The 19,760-nt window shown below is 37.9% G+C and overlaps 2 protein-coding genes across 10 annotated transcripts in view; one reads left to right on the forward strand and one right to left on the reverse strand.

Annotated features, from left to right (window-relative positions):
- The window catches only part of Csnk1g3 (casein kinase 1 gamma 3), a 109,226-nt gene extending 102,443 nt beyond the window's left edge, over positions 1 to 6,783 (reverse strand). For all 9 annotated transcript variants that reach the window (XM_063232440.1, XM_005007009.4, XM_013141076.3 and 6 more), the window contains exon 1: positions 6,642 to 6,783. The gene's annotated coding sequence lies outside the window, so the exon portion shown is untranslated. The remainder of the gene's footprint in view (positions 1 to 6,641) is intronic.
- LOC134471894 (collagen alpha-1(I) chain-like) lies at positions 409 to 17,362 on the forward strand. Its single transcript, XM_063232155.1, has 3 exons — positions 409 to 480; positions 6,281 to 7,596; positions 10,928 to 17,362. The coding sequence occupies exons 1-2, from the start codon at positions 409 to 411 to the stop codon at positions 7,181 to 7,183; spliced, it is 975 nt and encodes a 324-aa protein (XP_063088225.1). The 3' UTR covers positions 7,184 to 7,596; positions 10,928 to 17,362.
- The last annotated feature ends 2,398 nt before the right edge of the window (positions 17,363 to 19,760 follow it).

Genomic DNA, 19,760 nt, shown 5'->3' on the forward strand with positions numbered 1-19,760 from the left:
CCATCACCTTTTTCCTTACTCTCAAAATAGGTAAAAACCATCCTTGCCTCACAATGCCCTTAAACCTCCGTAACTCGAAATCTGTCTAACAAGGTGCATCCTCTGTGCACTTACTCTCCACCTGATACAAGAACCAAAGCTGACGAGACCAAAGGGACGGGCAATATTCTAGCAACTCAGAAACAAACTTAAATACATTTAGCCACACAAATCTTTTACTTGAAATTAGTTTTATGAGTTTCATGGGGAAAATAATGTATATACTCTTAAACTTAGGTAACTTATTTCACAGACTCAAAGTAAGTCGATTAAAAAGTTGCCATGATTTCTCTTATATGAGAAACCTAAAAAATAAAGGATAAATAACAGGAAATAGGGAGAGCTTTTCAAAATGGAGAGGGACTCGGGATGGAGAGAGGGGTTAGGGGGAGAGAAGGGGATGAAGAAAGCACTGTCATGCGTGTGTACCAACAGCCCACGGTAAACGGAATCATGATGCAACATGAACATGTACCAATAAAAATAAAAACTGGGAAAAAAGCTGGAAGTGCTTTTAGCTCTGAAATTATTCAAAGACAAGCATAGTCCAGACAGTAACATGAAAGCACCTTTCGAATCTTTCATCCATTATATTTATATAACACTTTAGAGTTCAAAGTGCATCCGTATGCATTATTTATTTTCATTCCCCAAACAAGCAGATATAATGGTCACTATTGATCACCTCTCTAACATTCATTTCTCCCACATTCTTCCTTCTCACAATATTTTTAAAATATCCTCCCTCCATCCATTAAATCATGAAAGTGACCCTTGACAACAGCAGGGTACATGTCCTGATGCACAGAAACCAGTCATGACAGCCCTGATTCCGTGTTAGAACTGGTTAAGAAGTGAACACTATCTAATTTGGTCAATAAAATATGAAGAGAAAAGTAAGCCAATGGGCTTATTCAAAACATTTTCTCACTTTTACAAGAGAGACGGCAGAAAAAAGCTCCACTGCCTGTCTGGTCATGGCGCGTCTGCAAGTGACCTTGCCTCGAGTCTAAGGATGGACACAATGCACAGAGAACAGCACAGTCCCAGAAACCACAGAGGCAACCCAGGAGCACCAGTGGGAGCGTCCCCTCCTAGCCCCACACTGCATTTCAGCCTTCCACTTCTGTCAACTGCACTTTGGCCACAACACGGTAAAACCCAGATAAATAGCACTCCTTCCCTGACTAGGACCTCCCCGTCTTCAACCAGAAGTTCTCCTTTTCACTTGGGCTAAGACAGTCAAGTCAGGAGGTTGGCTAGTACAAGCTGCTGGGCCAGCACGCTTTGCACCAAGCTCAAGTGCTCCTGACACACATTAAGGGTGTGACATTTTCTCTTTCAAAGAACAATCTCCTCTACAAGTTCACACCAGCGTTCACTATGTATGTTGAAACGTTGGAATTATAAAAAGGTTCCTTCCAATGCTGATGCTGTAGAAAAGCTAGAATGGAAATACGTGAGATACAGACTCATCACTTGACTAGGAAATTAAACAATCTACTCTACAGAATGAACCTGTGATGGGTTCAAAAATACCAGAACCTATTTCTTTTCCTAAAATGCTATTTAAGAAACTAGTAAAGATAGTATTTTAGAAGGAGACTCCTCTTCAATATATGACTATTAGTTATGCTCTTAAACTAGATTAAAAAGGAAATTGTTTTGAAAATCTCCACACCCTAAACCAGACCTGACAGTGTATACCTGTAATCTCAGTACTCAAGTAAAGTGAGGCTGGAGGATGGGGGTAAGGGTGGAAATCCACGGACAGCCTGGCCTACATAAGGTCTCAAAAATATAAAAATAAATAATGAAGACAAAATAACAACCAAAAAAAAGCAAACCTACCCATCCCAAACCTCTCACTGCAACTAAAACAAAATAAGATGCGCCCACATAGCAACCTCACACTGCAAGGTCAAGGTATCAGTCTGGTGTTGGGGGTCCTACTTTATTTTTCTCGCAAAAACCACACTGACAGTACATCATCTGTGATTTCTAATTTTTGTTTCTTACATGTGGAAAGAAATCTCACAAATACCTGAAGAGCAAGCTGTCAGAATCTTCCATAGCCTGTTTGAGGTTTTTGCTTCCAATCATTGAAGATTATCTCACCCTCACCTATTTCAACTGTAACTGAATTTAAGCTATTCTTGTCTTGAAAGTAGTCATCTAGTTCTGATACAAACATACCAGTAACTGCTGCTAACAGTTTGTCAAGTATAAACACAAACAATCCTCAGGAAGCATACAACAACTAGGGGGAAAAACATCCAAAGGCAAACTGGAAAGTGGTCCTCTGCCACTGAATGTAACACGGGCATTCATCAGTTAATTCCACAGCAGGAAGAGTATCATTTAATCTCTTGAGTGGGTGAAGCAGAGGTCAATATAAAAGACATTCTGGAACAGGCCCTTCCCAGGAGTCTGGTTTTTCTACTTACCAATCAACTTTCTAATAATTCATACAACCAGCACTTGTGGAGTAAAAGGAAAACTTACACAGCTACTTTATGTGTATTTTCTGAATTTTGATGAAAAGTATAATAGAACTATTTCTCTCTCACGCTATGTATGTATATGCACATGTGTATACATGTGCATGTGTGTAGCTATCAGCTAAAAAAAATACGCGTAGGTATCTAAATAAACATAAAAAATTTAAACACAACTTCAAATATAACATTAACACTATAAAAAAGTATTAAAATTTAAGAAAAAAGCATTAAAATCTCATAGCAAAAGCTACCATGAGATATTACCTAATTCCATTAAAAGATAGTTAAGGGGATAAATTAGCCATATTTTCTTTAATTATAACTGATACATCATTCATAAACAAAATGACCAAAAAGTATATCTAAACACCTCAAATCCTTTGGCAAGAAGTCTAAAATGATAAGCAGGATATAGAAGAGAACAACATAATCAATTACTTACTACAGTCAAAAAAATCAATCAGTATATATTTGCCTGGTGTTCCATAATAAGAGGGAACTCCAACATTCAGTTTTTAAATTCTACCCTTGAGAAGATGACTAGAAAGAAAGTCTAAGACAGTTTCTACTGTTTGTAAAAATTATCTATTCCTGCATGTAATTCCATTATTCTACCTAGAAAATGAGTTGGTTCATTAGTGCTCCAAAGTCACTTCACATATATGGATAATATTCTAAACATTAAAAATTCAAGTATGGTTTTCTGTCTTGTAGATCAGGACAAAGGTAATGCTCTGAGATAGCTTAAGTTACAAGAACCATAGTGCCTGTACTTACAGAATTTCTACAATTAAAAATAAGACAGATACCCAAAAACTTTTACTTCTGAAGAAACTATATCTTGAATATATACTACTAATAGTGCATATATATTCAACAGTATCAAGTAATACCACTGCCTGCTAAGTGCTTGAGAAAGAACAAAGAGATGGAAAGTTGGGAGGGGATAATTGAGGATTTAAGACTAGATAGTCAGACAAAAAAAAATAAAATAAATATTTTGCTACTCCCATGACAAATATTTTCAACTTGTTACACTCGAGAAGACTATTTCTTGTTCTTGAAAATGGGAGTCACATTATCTAATTAACAGTTACTCTAACATCATTTACAATCTCTGTAGAGGAGGTATTTAAATTATAACAGATACTGAGTTTTGAGAAAGTTCAATGTAATACAAAGTCAGTTACAATTTTGAAGGACTTAGAAACATAGAAGGAAAATAAATCTTCCCGGTAACATAATTCTTCATGCATTCAGAAACTAAAATTGTGAAGGCCTTAGTTTTTCCAGCACTCTTCTGATAATAATTAAGCTTGAGATTAAATTATTTTAGGGTTATCTGACATTTAAAATACTGAAATAGTCATACGTATTTATCTGGAACTGTGGACATTTCTCCTTTTATCATCCCACTGTTACAGCTAAGACTCTTCATTACAGCGTCTTTCCATTTCATTTTATGCAAAGCAAATACCACTCTCAAATGTATGAACAATAATAAAACTGTCCTACAACTTTTAACTTGTTTTATTTAACATGAAATGCTGAAAGCATCCTCTTTACTTAGTTTAACACATGATTTGGGAAAGCCCTTTGAAAGGAAATCACCACTCATCCCATCCAGGGAAAAAAATATGAACCAAAAAACTACAACAAACTCCTGGTGTCTTCCCAGTATGGAAGAGATTGCAGGACAGATCAGAGGGCATCCAGGGAAATACTGGAGCGCTTCTCATTTGTTCCTGAGTCACATTTTTACAGTCTGAATTGTTTCATGTAAAACCAATTACCAGATTACACGACACACCTACATTCAAAAGCAAGTTAAAAAATACAACAAAGCCATGTGTAAACTGCTTTAGAACATCTCCATTTCTGGTTTCCTTCAATAATGTAAAAGACAGCAAGTTGACTATTTTTGATAGAATGTGTTTCGTTAAACTTACTATTCCTATTTGATCAACTGACATCAACAAAGAACATAGACATTTGGACCTTCACACCTCAAACTGACTCATTTTTAAAGCCAAGGCCTTCTGGACTTCCACAGCTTGATCTCCACCTACTTTCACAGCTTCCTCTTCCACAAGGACCTCCTGGAAGCAGCCCTCTCAACAGCCAGCTCAACAGGTCCTATGGTACCCAACTACATACCTGTGTTCAGACCACTCCCTTAGCCTAGGAAAACACTGCCCTCAGATCCCATTTTGCCTATTAAAACATTTTAAGACCCAGATGGGGTGTACCCTGCTCCATACTCATTCATAATTCCTCAGTCAAAAATTACTATCTTACATACAAACACACACACACACACACACACACACACACACACACCCTCTCATGCTTCCATGCACCTCTAATAAAACCCACAGGAATCTGGTGTGGCAATTATTTCTGAGTACGCCTGCTTCTACTTTCAAGCAGCTACTAAGTCTCAATCCACATCTTTATATTCTACCCATTTTTCCAATATCACCACATGGCAAAAGTCCTGTACATATTGAAAGGGCATGAGGTGAAATAAATTATTCCTTGATTCCATACCAGCATTTTATTTTTAAAGAATAAATGACTTATATGTTTGAAGATTGTGTTTATAGTGTTAATGCTCACAAATCTAATTTTAAAAGTCAATAATTACTTGATCCATTTTTTTTTTTTTTTTTTTTGCTGAAAAAATGGCAGAAAAGGTCAATGAGCACAATGTATCAGTATGGATAATCATTCAATTCTCCCTCAAAAAACTCTCACTTACTGCAACATTACAATGAACTTTTCTATCTCAGTCTAATAGGAACTGCTTCTACCTTACACAGACTCAGAAATTTAAATTCACTTAAAGCAAAAGTTACATATACAATCTAAGAAATATACTAATACTATACAAAGCATTGGACACCATTCTTCTAATGCCCGTAATTTTCATCTTTTGTGCAACTATTAAGGCTAACATACACAAAAGATAAAGATAGCTTATCTTAGCTCAAGATAAAACAAAAAAAAAAGATAAAGCTGAAACAAAATTTAGAAATAGTTACAAAACACTCTAAGCACATCTTTCTTTTAAAAAAAAGTATCAATGTTACAAATCAGATCTGATGCTTTGGTGGAAATTTTCTCTTAAATCAGTTGCACATATAATTCTAAATTATGCTTATAATAATCTGTGTGATATTTTTCTTCCACAATAGATTTATATATGTAGAAAACCAATTTCCTTCAAAGAAACATGCAATAAATGGCTTTAAAAATTGATGATTTTAATTTGAAAGTTTTCTACTTTATAATTCAATTATCTTACTATGTATTGTCAAATACCATACTCACAAAAACTGCAAAAGTAAAAGAAATAAATGACCTGTCTTCTTGATTTATTAAAAACAAGTAGATTTTTCCAACAGAAGGTTTAAAGAGGCCACTGGCTGAACAGGCTGGATACTCATCACAACAGAGTTAAAACTAATTTGCACAGCATAGCAACAGTGCCTCTGTGTCTGTCTGTATGTCTGTCTGTGTCAATCTGTCCTTTGCTCCCCCATTAACTTTTCTTCCTTCCCTATAAGGTGAGGTAGGAAAACTGGAATGACTGTGACACAGGCCTAAACACTCGAATCACAAGAGCACACACACAGACACCTCCATCACCACACTACTGACAAGAAATGTGGGAGCTGCGGACCCCAAAACTCGGTTCCTGCATGCCACCTGCCCTGCATCCGGGATAAACAAACCAGCCACTGCACCGCCACGGGACCCCTCGCGGCGGCCGCGCCGCCTCCGCCCGCAGCCCAGCGAAGTTCCGAGGAGTCGACGGCTCCGCGGAGCAGACAAATCCCGGCGCCCGCCCTGCGCGAGCGAGCGCCGGGAAAAGCTACCCCGGCCAGCAGCTACCGCCCGGCTCCAAGCGCCCTGCGGACTCGTCAGGGAGCCCCGGCCGCGCGCGCCCACGCGGGCAACTTTCGCCCCGCGCCGCCACCCGCCACCCGGGACCCGGGAACCGGACCAGGACCGGCCCACACGGCCCCACCCGCAGCAGCCGCGACGACGCCAGGCCGGGCCGGCTGAGCCCAGCGCGCACGGGCAGAGGCGCCTCACCTCAGGCGCGGCCGCCAGCGGCGTCGGGTCGTTCCGGAGCCTGTCCGCCCGTCCGGCGTCAGTGGTGGCGGCCGCGCATCAGCCGCCGGCGGCCGAGGGCCGGTGAGCGCGCAGACAGGGGGCGGCGAGGCCGGGAGCACGGCGAGAGAAGCGACGCGGCGGGCCCGGATCGGTCTGCGCCCTCCTCCCGGGGCCTTCTACCGCCGCCGCTGGCCGGAGAGTCGCCGCCCGGACCGCTGCTGCCGCCACCGATGCAGCCGGGAATGAATGCACAGCGACGCCTCGCTTATCCGGAGGTCAAACATCCTTCTGCCTCGAGCATCCGGATCGGCGCCGGACCCGGAAGTGAACACACGGGGAAAAAAAATAAAAGAGGAAAGCGCCTCTCTAGCGGCGGCGGTGGCGGTGGCTGCATCGGCCCCCCATTGCCCGCAGCAGCGAAAAGAGCCGAGCCCAGCCGAAGATTACATCGACCTGTTTGGATTGGTCAGATCACCAACAGGAAGGCAGGCAGCGTGCTCATTGGCTGGCGCGGCTTCTAAAAGGCCAAGCCTCACCCACTCCCCGCCTTCGCGCTGGTAGCTCCTGAGGCTGAGCGGGCTGCGGTCATAGGTGCAAATGTTATTCCGGACAAGTTTAAGGGAGAGGCAGCTTAGCAAATTCTCTGGAGGGTGCTGGAGACAACGCTTCCATGGGTTAAGAGAGCTAAGAATTCAGTGGGCAAATAACCTTAAGGGCACCATTGGTGCCAAATTTAAGTGCCTGGCCTTCCGCAGGTGCCAAGGGATCTTAGGGCCCCGACTGGAAGAATGACATCACTAGGTTGACATTTTCTCCTACTTCTTTCTCACCCCAGTGCTGTATCACAGAGTCGAGTGCTTAGAAAAACTAACAGTAGATTCGATTTGCATCGTGATTGCTGTCTGTGAAGAGCGCCATTCACGCCATTCACGAGGTGAGGTAATCCACATGGTGTGGTAGGTTAGCATCCCAGTTTTTCCCGAATGAACCCCCTGGAATTCCAAGAGGCTAAACACAACTCAAGCCATTCATTAAGTTATAGACTGATGGAGTTATTTTCTGACGACTCTTTCCAGTCCACTCAGCCCACACAGAAAGCACAGTATTACATTCTTCTCTAGTTGATAAACTGAACCACCACCAAGGTGTTATAGGGGACTCAAGCTCTAATTATTTAGATTGTTACACTTATGTCTGAAGTTCTCTCAAAAATTAGACATGGTGTGCACCAAGAAAATTTAATGCTTAAAGATACTTACTTGTGTATTGTTGACAAATTCACTGTTACAAGAGATTTTAGTATTAGGTTTATTTCTCTCAAAATTTTAAAGGTTCCAGTGAAACAAATGCCTTTTAAAATAATTGCGGATTGATCGCTTATTCTCTCCCTGCCTTGCCCTCTTCAGAGGGAAAGATGATCTTTGTTTTTGTGTTGTATGATGTGATGTGACAGTGAATTTTTTACCATTGTCCTGCTGTTTCCCAGAGGAGAAGGTCGAGAAGTGACCGGTTTACCAGCCTTGGAAGAGTAATGGTAAAAAGCAGTGAAGGGTCCTGGGGATATAGCTTAGTGTTAGAGTAAATGTGCCCATCAATTGACATACTCCCGAAGTTTCTGATCAATCACAGGACCAACGCTAGTCAGGACACAAAATTAACCCAGTCTCCTGAATGGAGAAAAAATGTCTGCAGTGTAGAAAACAATTTCATAAAATTCGTAAATGTTTAAATATTGTCCTTAATTTCCACCAAACCATTTTGTATTCTTTGCCTCAAAAATATCCTTTAACTAAAGGATGCCAACTCGTCTAAGTTTTGATAAACGCTTAAGAAAAGTAAAAATTGATAAAACCATTTTTAAATTAGAAATTAATATGAATGTTTATATTTTTTAACATTGTAATAGATCTTCATTAAAAATTTAACCTAGAGGGGCTGGGGATTTAGCTCAGTGGCATAAGCACCTGCCTTACAAGCAAGTGGTTGTGAGTTCGATCCCCGGTACCGAGTAAAAAAAAAAAATTGACCTAGAAACTCCTATAATAAAAATTGGCAGGTAACATAGATAGGAAGTAACGAAATTTTCATTCTATTAACTTGTAAGAAAAAATAGACAATGTGAGAACAGTTTATATGAGTGATGGAAAAGCCAAACTAAAACTATTTTAGTTTTAACTAAACTCTGTTATAGTTCAGAGTCTCAACATAAGCAGACAGTTCTTATTTTCCATATGCTGTATCATAAAATAGTTGATTTGTTGTTACCCCATTTCCTAGCATTGTTAATCTTCAGATGTTTATATTCTTTTATTTTTTTCAGTACCAATTTAGTATAAATCTGTGTATTCATGCTGTGACAATCTTTTATAACATACTGGAAATCTGAATTTGATAAATTTGTCTTTTGACAAAAGCTTTCTCTTCGTGTTCTACAAATGCTTTGTTTTGTTTGGGAGAGAATGCTATATAGATTTTATGAAAAAGCTAGCCATTTCCCCTTCTTGGTAAGCAATGAGACTTTAAGTAAGAATAAAAAAAAAAAAGAAGCAATTTGGTGAGGGTTCTAAGCAGAAAAATATGAGATATTTACTTAAACTTTTCAAAGTAAAAACACATGAAGCATTCATTTTCTTCTTCCAAATACTTTGAATATTAATTCTGATAGAATGAGGTACTAGTTGGCGAAGGGTAAGACCTGAGGCATTATATACTTTTTTCTTTCTCAATATCTGTCCTTTCTCAGTGGTAGCTATCTATAATATTTTAATATCCTATTTCAGCATTATCTATCTGTAAAATCTATTTCAGTATTATTATTTTTTCAGTGTTATCAATGTTAAATAATTAAAGAAAGGTACATGACCAAGTAGAAGGAGGAAGGATACAAAATAAGACGTTGTAAAAGTAGCCAAAAGCTAGGAGCAGAGAAAGGTGTTTTACTAACTTCTTGCCCAGTGAAGCCTGCAGTCAGGAGCAGAGACAGGCAGGATTCTGGCAGGAAGCTAATCACATACAGCAGCTGGGTCAGGTTTCGGTAAAGCTATCACTTAGCAAACTTACTTTCAGATTTTTACATAAGTACATCTAGAGAGAGTCAAGACACTGGTTTATACCATCAGTGGGAGGATGCGTATAAATATTTTGTGGGTAGAAAAATGAATACACAAGAATCACAAAACTTTCTTCAGGCTCTATTAGAGTTCATAAAGATGATGTTTAGAAATTTTAACTATCACTTTTAGAATCGTAGTTCAAGATGTGCCATTGTTTGAATGTGTCCCCCAAAAGTTGACATACTGGAGTCTTCATTTCTAGTGCAGCAGTGCTGGGAAGTGTTGCCTGATGGGTAGTGTTTGGGTCATGGGGACGGAGCCCTCACTGCAAGAGTGAGTTCTCTCTGTGTGACTGCAAAAGCTGCCTTAGAGCAAGTTGTTACAAAGCTGTCATCATGCTCCATTGTGTGTGTCCCCTTCCTTTCCACTTTCTGCCGTAAACTGAAATAACATAAGGCACCACATGTAGGAACCCGATTTTGGACTTCCCACACTCCAGAACTGTGAGCCAAAATAAACCCCTGTGCTTTATAACTAAGCCAGTCTCAGGCAGCCTATTACATAAGTGGAAAGTGAACTAAGACAGACTACTATAACAAAATGTAATAGAGTAAGTTGCTTAAACAATAGAAGTGTATTTTCTCACAATTCTGGCCATTGGAATTCTAAGATCAGGGTGGTGGTAAGGTTGGGTTCTAGGGAGGGCTTTACTCTGGATTTCAGATTGGTGTTGTCTTCATCTCTTCACATAATCTCAACTCACATATGTCTGTGTATATAAGCATGAAGAGACAGAGTGACCTCTCTCATCCCATCTTAACCCCATCTGAGCACCTGCATTCATGATGTTGCTTAATCACCTCTCAAAGGCCCCACCTCCAAATACCATCACATTATGGTTTAAGGTTTCAGCATACATATTTTGGGAAGATAAAATTCAGTCCATAGCGCCCCTCAAAGGAATACTGTCCATGCAGAAAGTAAATCATCAATAAATAAAAGAGATGGTAAAAGATACATTGTTAAGAGAAAGTAACTTGTGGACAGCAAGATTAAAACCTCATGAAGGACAAGATTACATTCTTAAAAGAACTTCAATGAGACTATAGAGGAAAGCTATAAACGTGATAAAAAGGTAAACATGCCTTGTCAAAAATAGTGACCAACTCTTTAGCTAGACAATTTAATTCTTGGTTTTTTTTCCATTTGCAGACCTGAATTTTGGCATCTTTTAATCAAGATTGGCTGTCTGAAGAATGTTGTTTCATAATAAAGGGAAGTTAGCTAAGGCTGTTATTTTTTCTTTAATGGTTTCAATAATAGCTTAAATTCTGGGTAATATGTGACTCTGATGAACATAGCAATTAATCCCTATTCCATTTTCCCTCCCCTTGTTTTCTCCTGACCCCCATAATTGTGTCTTCCTATATCCACCTCAAGACCAATCCAAATTCATGAGCCAAATCTAAATACAACTAAGTGTTTTTTCAGGGCCAGTCCTGAGAAATCACGAAGTCTTCTGGCTGAAGATTTGGAGGGCCAAGTATGAGGTCTGCCTTACAGGTGGATGTCAAGCTCTGCCACTTACCTGTCTCTAAATGTTTTCCTGGCTATAGCCAGGATTCTCCTTTGGTCACCTCTCCTAATTAAAGCTGTATATTTTCCATACCACTGTAAATAAGGTACAAACTTTAAGCTTGGTTCGGAAATTTTGTCACTAGCTCCATTTCTGACTAGATCTGACTTCTCCGGATAAGGTCCTACTATGATGGATTATTTTCAGACTACTGAATAGCATCATTATCCACTGACCAGGATTACTGGGTTACTCTATCCTTCTGCTAGCTAGGACTGCACTGCTGCTGATGCTTGTCTAAGCCCTGTCTGACCTTCATGTGCCCTTTGAACAGTAAATAGGGAAGTCAGCCTCTTTGTCTAATTATGTTTCTTTAATCTCTGTCATATTTGATCAGGCTTGGTCTTAACTGCATCATTCTTTTCACCAACTTGTACTGCTGAATTCCTGGCATGTCATCATCCTCCAATTTAATCCTATTATAGTATTGATTCTATATCTGATTGAACAAAATCACAAAGTCAACAGAAGTTAAAATTGATGCAAGAGTAGCCCTCACTTCTAGTTGCTCTGTTTCACTGCTGTAATTAGGATTATGCTCCTCTTCAGGATCTGTAATTCTTCCTTGCACAAGTTTTTAAGTAGTCTAAACTTCAGTTCGTCTATAAAATTGGACTTTAATACCTATATCATATTTGATATCAAAAAGGTTAAATGCAATAATGTGTCAGTAATATATTTTAATATTTCATATGTAATAAGCACTAAATAACTGTTGTTAGATACTGTCTGATCCTTAGGAACTTGTATTTTTCAATCCAACATGGGTAATAATCAGAAGTTGAAAATGTCAATTATCAAGTTATTGTCCAACTTTAAGAATCTACAGCTTGGGGCTGGGGATTTAGCTCAGCGGCATAAGTGCCTACCTTGCAAGCAGGCAGTAGTGAGTTCGATCCCTGGTACTGATAAAAAAGACAAAAAAAATAAAAGAGTCTACAGTTTAGAACTGGATTTATAACCCTAAGGTAAAACATTTTTTATTTGATTCAGGCCCTATTATTCTTCTTTTTACCAACTGTCTATGGACATTTATGGGATACTGGCTATCCATTGTCTGTTTATAATTTCCTAGTAGATTTCTACTTAGATTTCTTCTAGTTGAATTTTTGCTGCCTCGCTCTATTCAGTGGCCAGAGTCCCTGTTTTCAGTAAGGGTGTTATAGATGAGGGATGATCTATGGGGAATACAGTGCCCAAACAATGCCCACTGAATACTTTTTCTCTAGATTTGAATCTTGAACAGAGGAACATGGAAACTAAAAACAGAAGGGCACTCCATCTGAAAAGCAGTTCTCTGGTCACACAGTTCCTGCCACAAAACAGCGGTGATTATCCTACTTCTCCATCTCTGGAGAATGTTGGCTTCTGTCTAGACCATGTTTTCCAACTTCCGTCAATTCTGCGAGACCCTCGTCCCAGCTCCTTTCACTAAACTCCATTTTGCTTGCAATACGCAGACTGTATTTTCATTCCTGGCCTTTATTCCAACTCTCCTCTGTGCCTCCCAAGTAGCCTTTCCTTGAGTGATCCAGGTGAACACAGTTCAAAGTCTTAGTTCAGCCTTGGTTCATTTCTTCAGCTTCTCTCTAATATAATCTTTATCTCGTCGTGAGGCTCTCTGACTTCAAGCTTGTGTTCTCCTTATTGACAAAGCTGGTCATGCCCTGCAAAGCCTTGTATTTCAGTGCAGCTGCCTCCTGTCACCAGGCAGCTCTACCTCAGCTTCTTGCTGAAACCCTGCCAATTTCAGACCTAACCCTGTGGACTGTGACTTAATGCTTTGTAGTCTGCCAGTTTAGGTGACCTGATCTAACTGGGAAGAAATTTCAACCAAATGCCAACTCTTGCTGCTTTCTAGAATGATTATTTTTGTATACATTAGTGTATATTTGTCAGTTGATATAATAACAGCCAATATAGTCCCGTATCCCTTTTCTTATACATAAATTATTCTCTTCTGATCCTGCTGACCCAGTTTGCAAAGAAATATCAACTGATCTCTTTGCAATGGAATAAATTTTCTGTGAAAAAGTTACTGTAGATATTTGAGTACTTGGTGATGGGGTACAATTTGTTTTTGCAAGCTTCTTAAATCAATTCCGTATTTGTAATGTTAAAGACAATACAGTTGTGGAGTATTTGTACTGTGAACCAAAGATGCAGTCCTCAGGTTTCTTCTGTATGTCTTTAAATCAGACATTAACACCTCACTGGAAATTTATCAGTGTTGTTAAACATGCTACTCAATAGAACCATAATCAAAGATCTAGGAACAAAGCTAGATTTAGAATTCTTTTCCATGTATCATAAAAGCTACTTTGTTTGATTATATGATAATAAATGTAATATATTAAATCAACAAACTAAAACACTTGCCAAAGCAATAAAAATAATTACGTAACAGACACTAGGATTATGATTGGTAAAGGAAAGGACAATAATTCTGAAAATATAAAGTGATTTTTAAAGGTTATGATTCTTAGAGACTTTAAAATGCAATTTTTTATCCTAATATATATACAAAGACAAAAAATTATAAAAAAATTTTTTGACTTTTCATTAGTTATTTTATTGATAGTAGTGTTCACGCTGCTTTTCTGAGTTAATTATATCTGTAATGTGGGATAAAACAGAATAATTCTGGTGTATTCTAACTGTGCTATCTGTGATATTAATACAAATGAAACAGATCAACTAACAGTCTATAGTCTTAAATTTGAGTCGAAAGTATCATCATGAACTCACACATATTTTGTAACTCAGTCCACCCTGAAAGACCCAAAAGGAAGCCTGACTCAGTTCCTATAACACATTCTCCCAAACTTTGTGGCCTAGAGTAAAAATTTATTATTTTATAGGTCTAGAGGTCTAAAGTCCAAAATGATTCTTACTGGTTTAAAATCCAGGCACTAGCAACACTGTGTTCATCTTGGAGGATCTAGGGGAGAATTCATTTGCTATGGTTTTCCAGCTTCTAGAATCTGCATTCCTGTATTCATCTTCAGAGCCAGTATCACACCATTCCAAATTCTGTTTCTGTCATCATAACTTCTCTAACTCTGTGTCTCCTACCTCCCTCTTGGGCTTACCAGGATGCTCGTGATTATGCTGAATCCACAAGGATAATCCAGGATAATCTGTCTCAAAATCCTTAATTTAAGGCTAAATTCCCTTTCCCATTACTATGAGAGAGAATACTTGCACAGTTTCTGAGGGTTAAAATGTGTACACCTTTGGGGAATTATTCTACCCACCACAGCTTCCAAGTAAAGTTGAATGGTTTTAGATTTTAAAAAGGGGGTAGAGTCTGACCCCAATTGCTAAGAAAAGACCTAATATCATACAAATGTCACATCTGGCGCTTAGAATAATTTAACTACTGTTGCATAGTAGCTTTGTATTATGGTAAATGGGGATGCAGTAAAATTATCAACTTCTGAGTATCTAGGTAAAGAATGTCAGGCATTTTCTAGATAACATCTCTCTTAATGATCATAGGTATCCCTTTTCCCTTTTCATAGATAAGAAAAGTAAAGCTCAGAGTTTAGGCAAAGTGTTCAGGTCATCCAACTAATAAGTAACGTAACTAGAATTATGCATAAAGTGTGCCTGACTCCACATTCTTTACATTTATGCTACTTTTTCATGATGTGAATAAGAAGACTCTGGAATGTACTATTAAACTGAGGGATGACTTATACAATCACTCTGCTAGGCTGAACCTGTTCAGGCAAAAGAAGAAAGTGAGAAAAGAAGAGAAGAAAAAGAAGGTTCTGAACTTAGTGACCAAGCAAGCTAAATTTGAACAACTGCAAATGTAATATGTGGGAGAGCATTATGAAAGGAAGCTGAAGGAAAACTCTTTAAGACTTTTCCTAAACTCATTTCAAGATTATAGTACCTGCAGGCAGCACCAGTCAGAGAATTGCTATGGTTTATGGCCCAGAAAATTTTAATCAATTCTTATCCAAAGAATGACAGATTCTTTAAGCCAAGATAAAGACATTTTTTTTTCCTCCCATGACACTAGGAATCGAATCCAGGGCTTTGCATCGAGCTGGATCCACAGATGCTCCCTTTTAATTTCAAAACGCTCTTTCTAAGTCACTAATTTGCCTAGCTGTGGTTGAACACATGATCTTTTTACCTCAACCTGCCAGACTACTAGAATTACGAGCATGTGCCACCACACCCAGAATACATTCTGTGTATATACTTGGCTTTGTTATAGTATTGATTTTTTTCCACCACATATGTATACAGATGGTATTAAGAATTGTTTTAGCAAATATTTTTCAACTTTTGACTGCTTACAACCCCAGGTACCTTTTTCAACTACTATATCCTTGAGACTTCAGTAGGAAGTTGTATTGTTTAGATAAGTATTTGTTCTAACATGTGCTAATGAGGTTTAATGTTGATGAAATGGTGTTAATCTCCTGCCATTACCTAGAAAAGAAGCGTTTGAGTATATAATTTTAACCTAGCTTATCACATTAAACTTAATGAAGAAACTAGTTGAAAGCAATTTTGGAAGATTTTCTAAAAAATACATTGTCCTTCTATTTCTACAGATGTTGTACTCTCAAATTTATGGTTAGATTTATTTGGATATATATGACCTACCTGATTTTGTGTCTCCTCCACTCCCCCAACAAATACTCCTTCAGTAGATTTGCTGTACTACGCTTCCTTTCTGTAATACTGCTTATATTAAGGATCATGAAAAGCAGCCCTACAAAGCTCATTATTTTAAATAGTGTAGGAATATATTTTAAGGACAATATTTATGCTATTGTACCATAACTTTGATATGAGGACCCAAAGTGCATATGTCTTTTAAGTTGCATATCAGAACATGTCCTTTTAAAATAACTGGCTTATTTTACTCTTGCAGGTATCCTAAATAAATTTTTTTCTTTTTTGTTTTGTGAGAAAATAAAATTTCATAACAAAATAAGAGAATACCAATAGTTAATACAGTGTGTCATCTTCTAAGCAGTTACTCAGAGTATAAGACATTAAAAAAGATCAACTTACAAAAAAGAAACATATCAGCATAAAACTTTTCAGCAGACAAAGAAAATAGCACTGTAAATGAAATGAAGAAACGTATAAATTAAAATATTTTTGAAATAGTGGGATAGGTAAATTGGAGAACTACCTAAACCTCTCCAGACTTCCGGTTTCCCTTCTTCCATTTTTCTCCTTATTTGCATATAGATATATTTCTCATGTAAGAGAAACTATGCGATATTTAAACTTACCTGTGACTTATTTCATTTAACATTATGTTCTCAAATTGCATCCATTTACCTATGAATTTCTTAAGGGTATCTTTTTTATGGCAGAGTGGTTGTCCATTGTTTATAAAAACCACATTTTCTTTGTCCATTCATTTATTGGGTTTCTAAATCTAACTATTGTAAATTGTGTTGTTATAAACATGGATGTGCATGTATCATTGTTTATATGATAATTTTAATTCTTTTAGAAAGATACCTAGCAAAGGGCTTGCTGGGTTAAACTGAATTTCTATTTTTAGTTTTTTGAGAACTTTCCATGATGATTTTGATAGTGGTTGCATTGGTATATATTCCTTCCAACAATGTAGAAGCGTTCCTCTTTCCCTACATCCTCATCAGCATTTGTTATTGTCATATTTTTTTGTGATAACCATTCTTTCTGGGTTAAGATGGTAGTTTAAAATGGTTTTAATTTGAATATCTTTAATAGCCTGTGATGTTGAACATTTATTCATATATTTATTGGCCATTTGTACTTCTGAGAAGGTCATTTAATGATTATTTTTGCTCATGATGCTAATTGCTAGGAAGCCTAGAGCTAACTTTGTGGCCTATCTGTAGATAATTACTGTACCTGATGACATGCATTTTAGTTAATCACCTCTGCTATGATCTTCTGTTATGTAGTCTAATTCTCCTGCAACTTTATTTTTATCTTGTTATGATATGGGTATTTTTAATAAACTATCTTGATTGTTTTAAGTTTTTTGGAACAAAATATAGAAAATATGTAGAGTAACAGGTTTCTCTTTGCCTAAGTACTTAGCACACTTCCTGAACATTGTTGGGCTTTTTCAAATTTTGGAGAGTATATTTAAGTTAGTGTGACATTTGCAGGCACTGTGTGAAATGTTTTATGTGCCTTACTTGATTTTCAGAATCCCAGCAACTAGAAACTTTCATAAATCCATTATAAAAATGAGAAATGTAAAGGGAAGCCCCTGAACAGTTTAGGAACATGATATAATCTGATATATATCTGAAGATTTGTCTGGCTTCTAGGAGATTAAACTACAAGGACAGCAAGTTAGGAGGCTACTGGGATGTTGTATGTGCAGCATAGTGACTAGGTCCAGATTGGGATAACAGAATAACGGAGGTGTTGAGAAGTGTTAGATGAAGGAGATACTTCAATAAATGTGTGTGTGTGTAATTGTTAGCTTTGTTATGAGGAAGAAAGGAAAGGAGGTAAAGACACCATTTTTCCTTTTCTGAAAGCCAGTAGCCTGTCAAGAGACTCAACGAAGATTATCAAATATTGGGTGAGTGGCCCTGTCATTCTAGTTCATGTTGCTGTTTGGCCCTAGCCATCTGGGTTATCTTCCAAGGAAAGATTGTGATTTGCTGTGGAAAGAGAAAACTCCTGCCCACCTTCCTTTCTGTGTTCACTTTCACCAAGTGCCACGTCAGTTCTACTTTGAGCAGATGTCGGGGAGCTAAAAGCTCCCAAGTATACTAAGACCCTAAGACTTCTTAGTTGTGTTTTGACATTTCCTTTCCAGTAACGTCCCCTTGTTTAAAACAACTCTTAAATGTACATAGAGCAGTGTAGAGTCTTAACAGCTAGGAAAGTCTCAGGTGAAAATGTGAGAGCCAGTTTAAACCAGTGCCAAGGGTCAACCCTCATGGACATGACTAAAATAAGTTCCTAATGAGTTATCAAGCCCATGCTCTCAGAATACAAAATGTGTTTCAGAATGGCCTACCATGACGTAAACGCCTGTCCCACTCAAGTCTTCATTTTGGTCCTCTTCTTGCCTCAACATATTTTTCTCCTTTATGATCTTTTCATTGTGGTCAGTAATAGTGGTTTCTCATACGTGTCATACAGAGCAAATAGATTATATATTTTATAAATTCTTTAATGGCATGCAAGACTGTCACCATATTGTGGAACTAAAAGCTATTTTGGGATGTGGAAGTCATAGATAGAATCACTATAAGTTTGTAGCTATCTATGATCTAAATGTGTGTTTATGCATTTAGATAATACATAGTTTATATTAGTTATATGGAGTTTATATTAGTTATATAGTGTATATATCATTCAGCCACATTAACCTCCAAAAAGCCTGCTAGATCTACATCCTTTTTAAAATAAAGTTTTGTTGATTTCTGGTAAAGTACATGGAATTTTTTACCTTTCATTTCGTCTCTTACAAACTGTAGATTTCCTACTTCACTTTGGAGCCCATTCTAAAGAGTAATCTGTAGTCTCAGATTGAGTGACTTGGTAAAACTGGTAACGTTACTAGAAGTAAAGCACAAGAGTAAATGGTCCTCTGCCTTGGAAGCTATGTCAGATCTAAACGTTGTGAATTTAACTCCATTTGAATCTCCTTACAGAACCTAAACTGTTTCCAAGATCACTTTGGGTTCAAGTCATTCACAACATAGGTCTCAAGAATCTACACTGGAACACACTCCCAGGATACTTCCTCTCTGACCTATTATCAGTTTTTTTCTGTTCTACTTGTCTCAGAGGAAAAAAAAATCTACCCAATCACCTAGATGGGTATGAATTGCTAAGGTGACCCTCAAATAGAGTTAACATTCTAGTTATCTTCAAGCTGAAAAGTAGCTTTTTATAATTACTAATTTTTAGATATCACCTCCCCTATATTTTTCCCTAAATCTTACATATTTTTTCAATCTGTTGAATCACCTATATTTGAAATAACTACAGTGAGTGAGTTCTATTTTCCTGATTGGGGACCAGCTAATAAGAAGTCTAAAGCATTGCCTAAAATGAAAGCAACTCCCTAGGGCTAACATGATACTCAAAATTCTCTCTCTCTCTCTCTCTCTCTCTCTCTCTCTCTCTCTCTCTCCCTCTCTCTCCCCTTCTCTCCCTCCCTCTCTCCCTCCCTCCCTCTCTCTGTCCTCCATCCTCCCCCTTCCTCTTTCTCCTCTGTCCTTTCTCCTTTCTGATTCTATTGGCAGCTTCACTTTTAGCATAATTCCTAATCTATATGTCTTTCCTATCTGTAGCTATTCATGTTCTGCTATTTTGGTCTGGCCAATTCCCTACATAGATATCTGTTTCTATCTTTTTGTTCCCTGGATCCTTACGAAAAAATTTTCCAATGTTGGACTAGTA

Source organism: Cavia porcellus, unplaced genomic scaffold, assembly GCF_034190915.1.
Source record: "Cavia porcellus strain 051 isolate PalLab524CR breed Dunkin Hartley unplaced genomic scaffold, mCavPor4.1 scaffold_21, whole genome shotgun sequence".
NCBI classification, from domain to species: domain Eukaryota; kingdom Metazoa; phylum Chordata; class Mammalia; order Rodentia; family Caviidae; genus Cavia; species Cavia porcellus.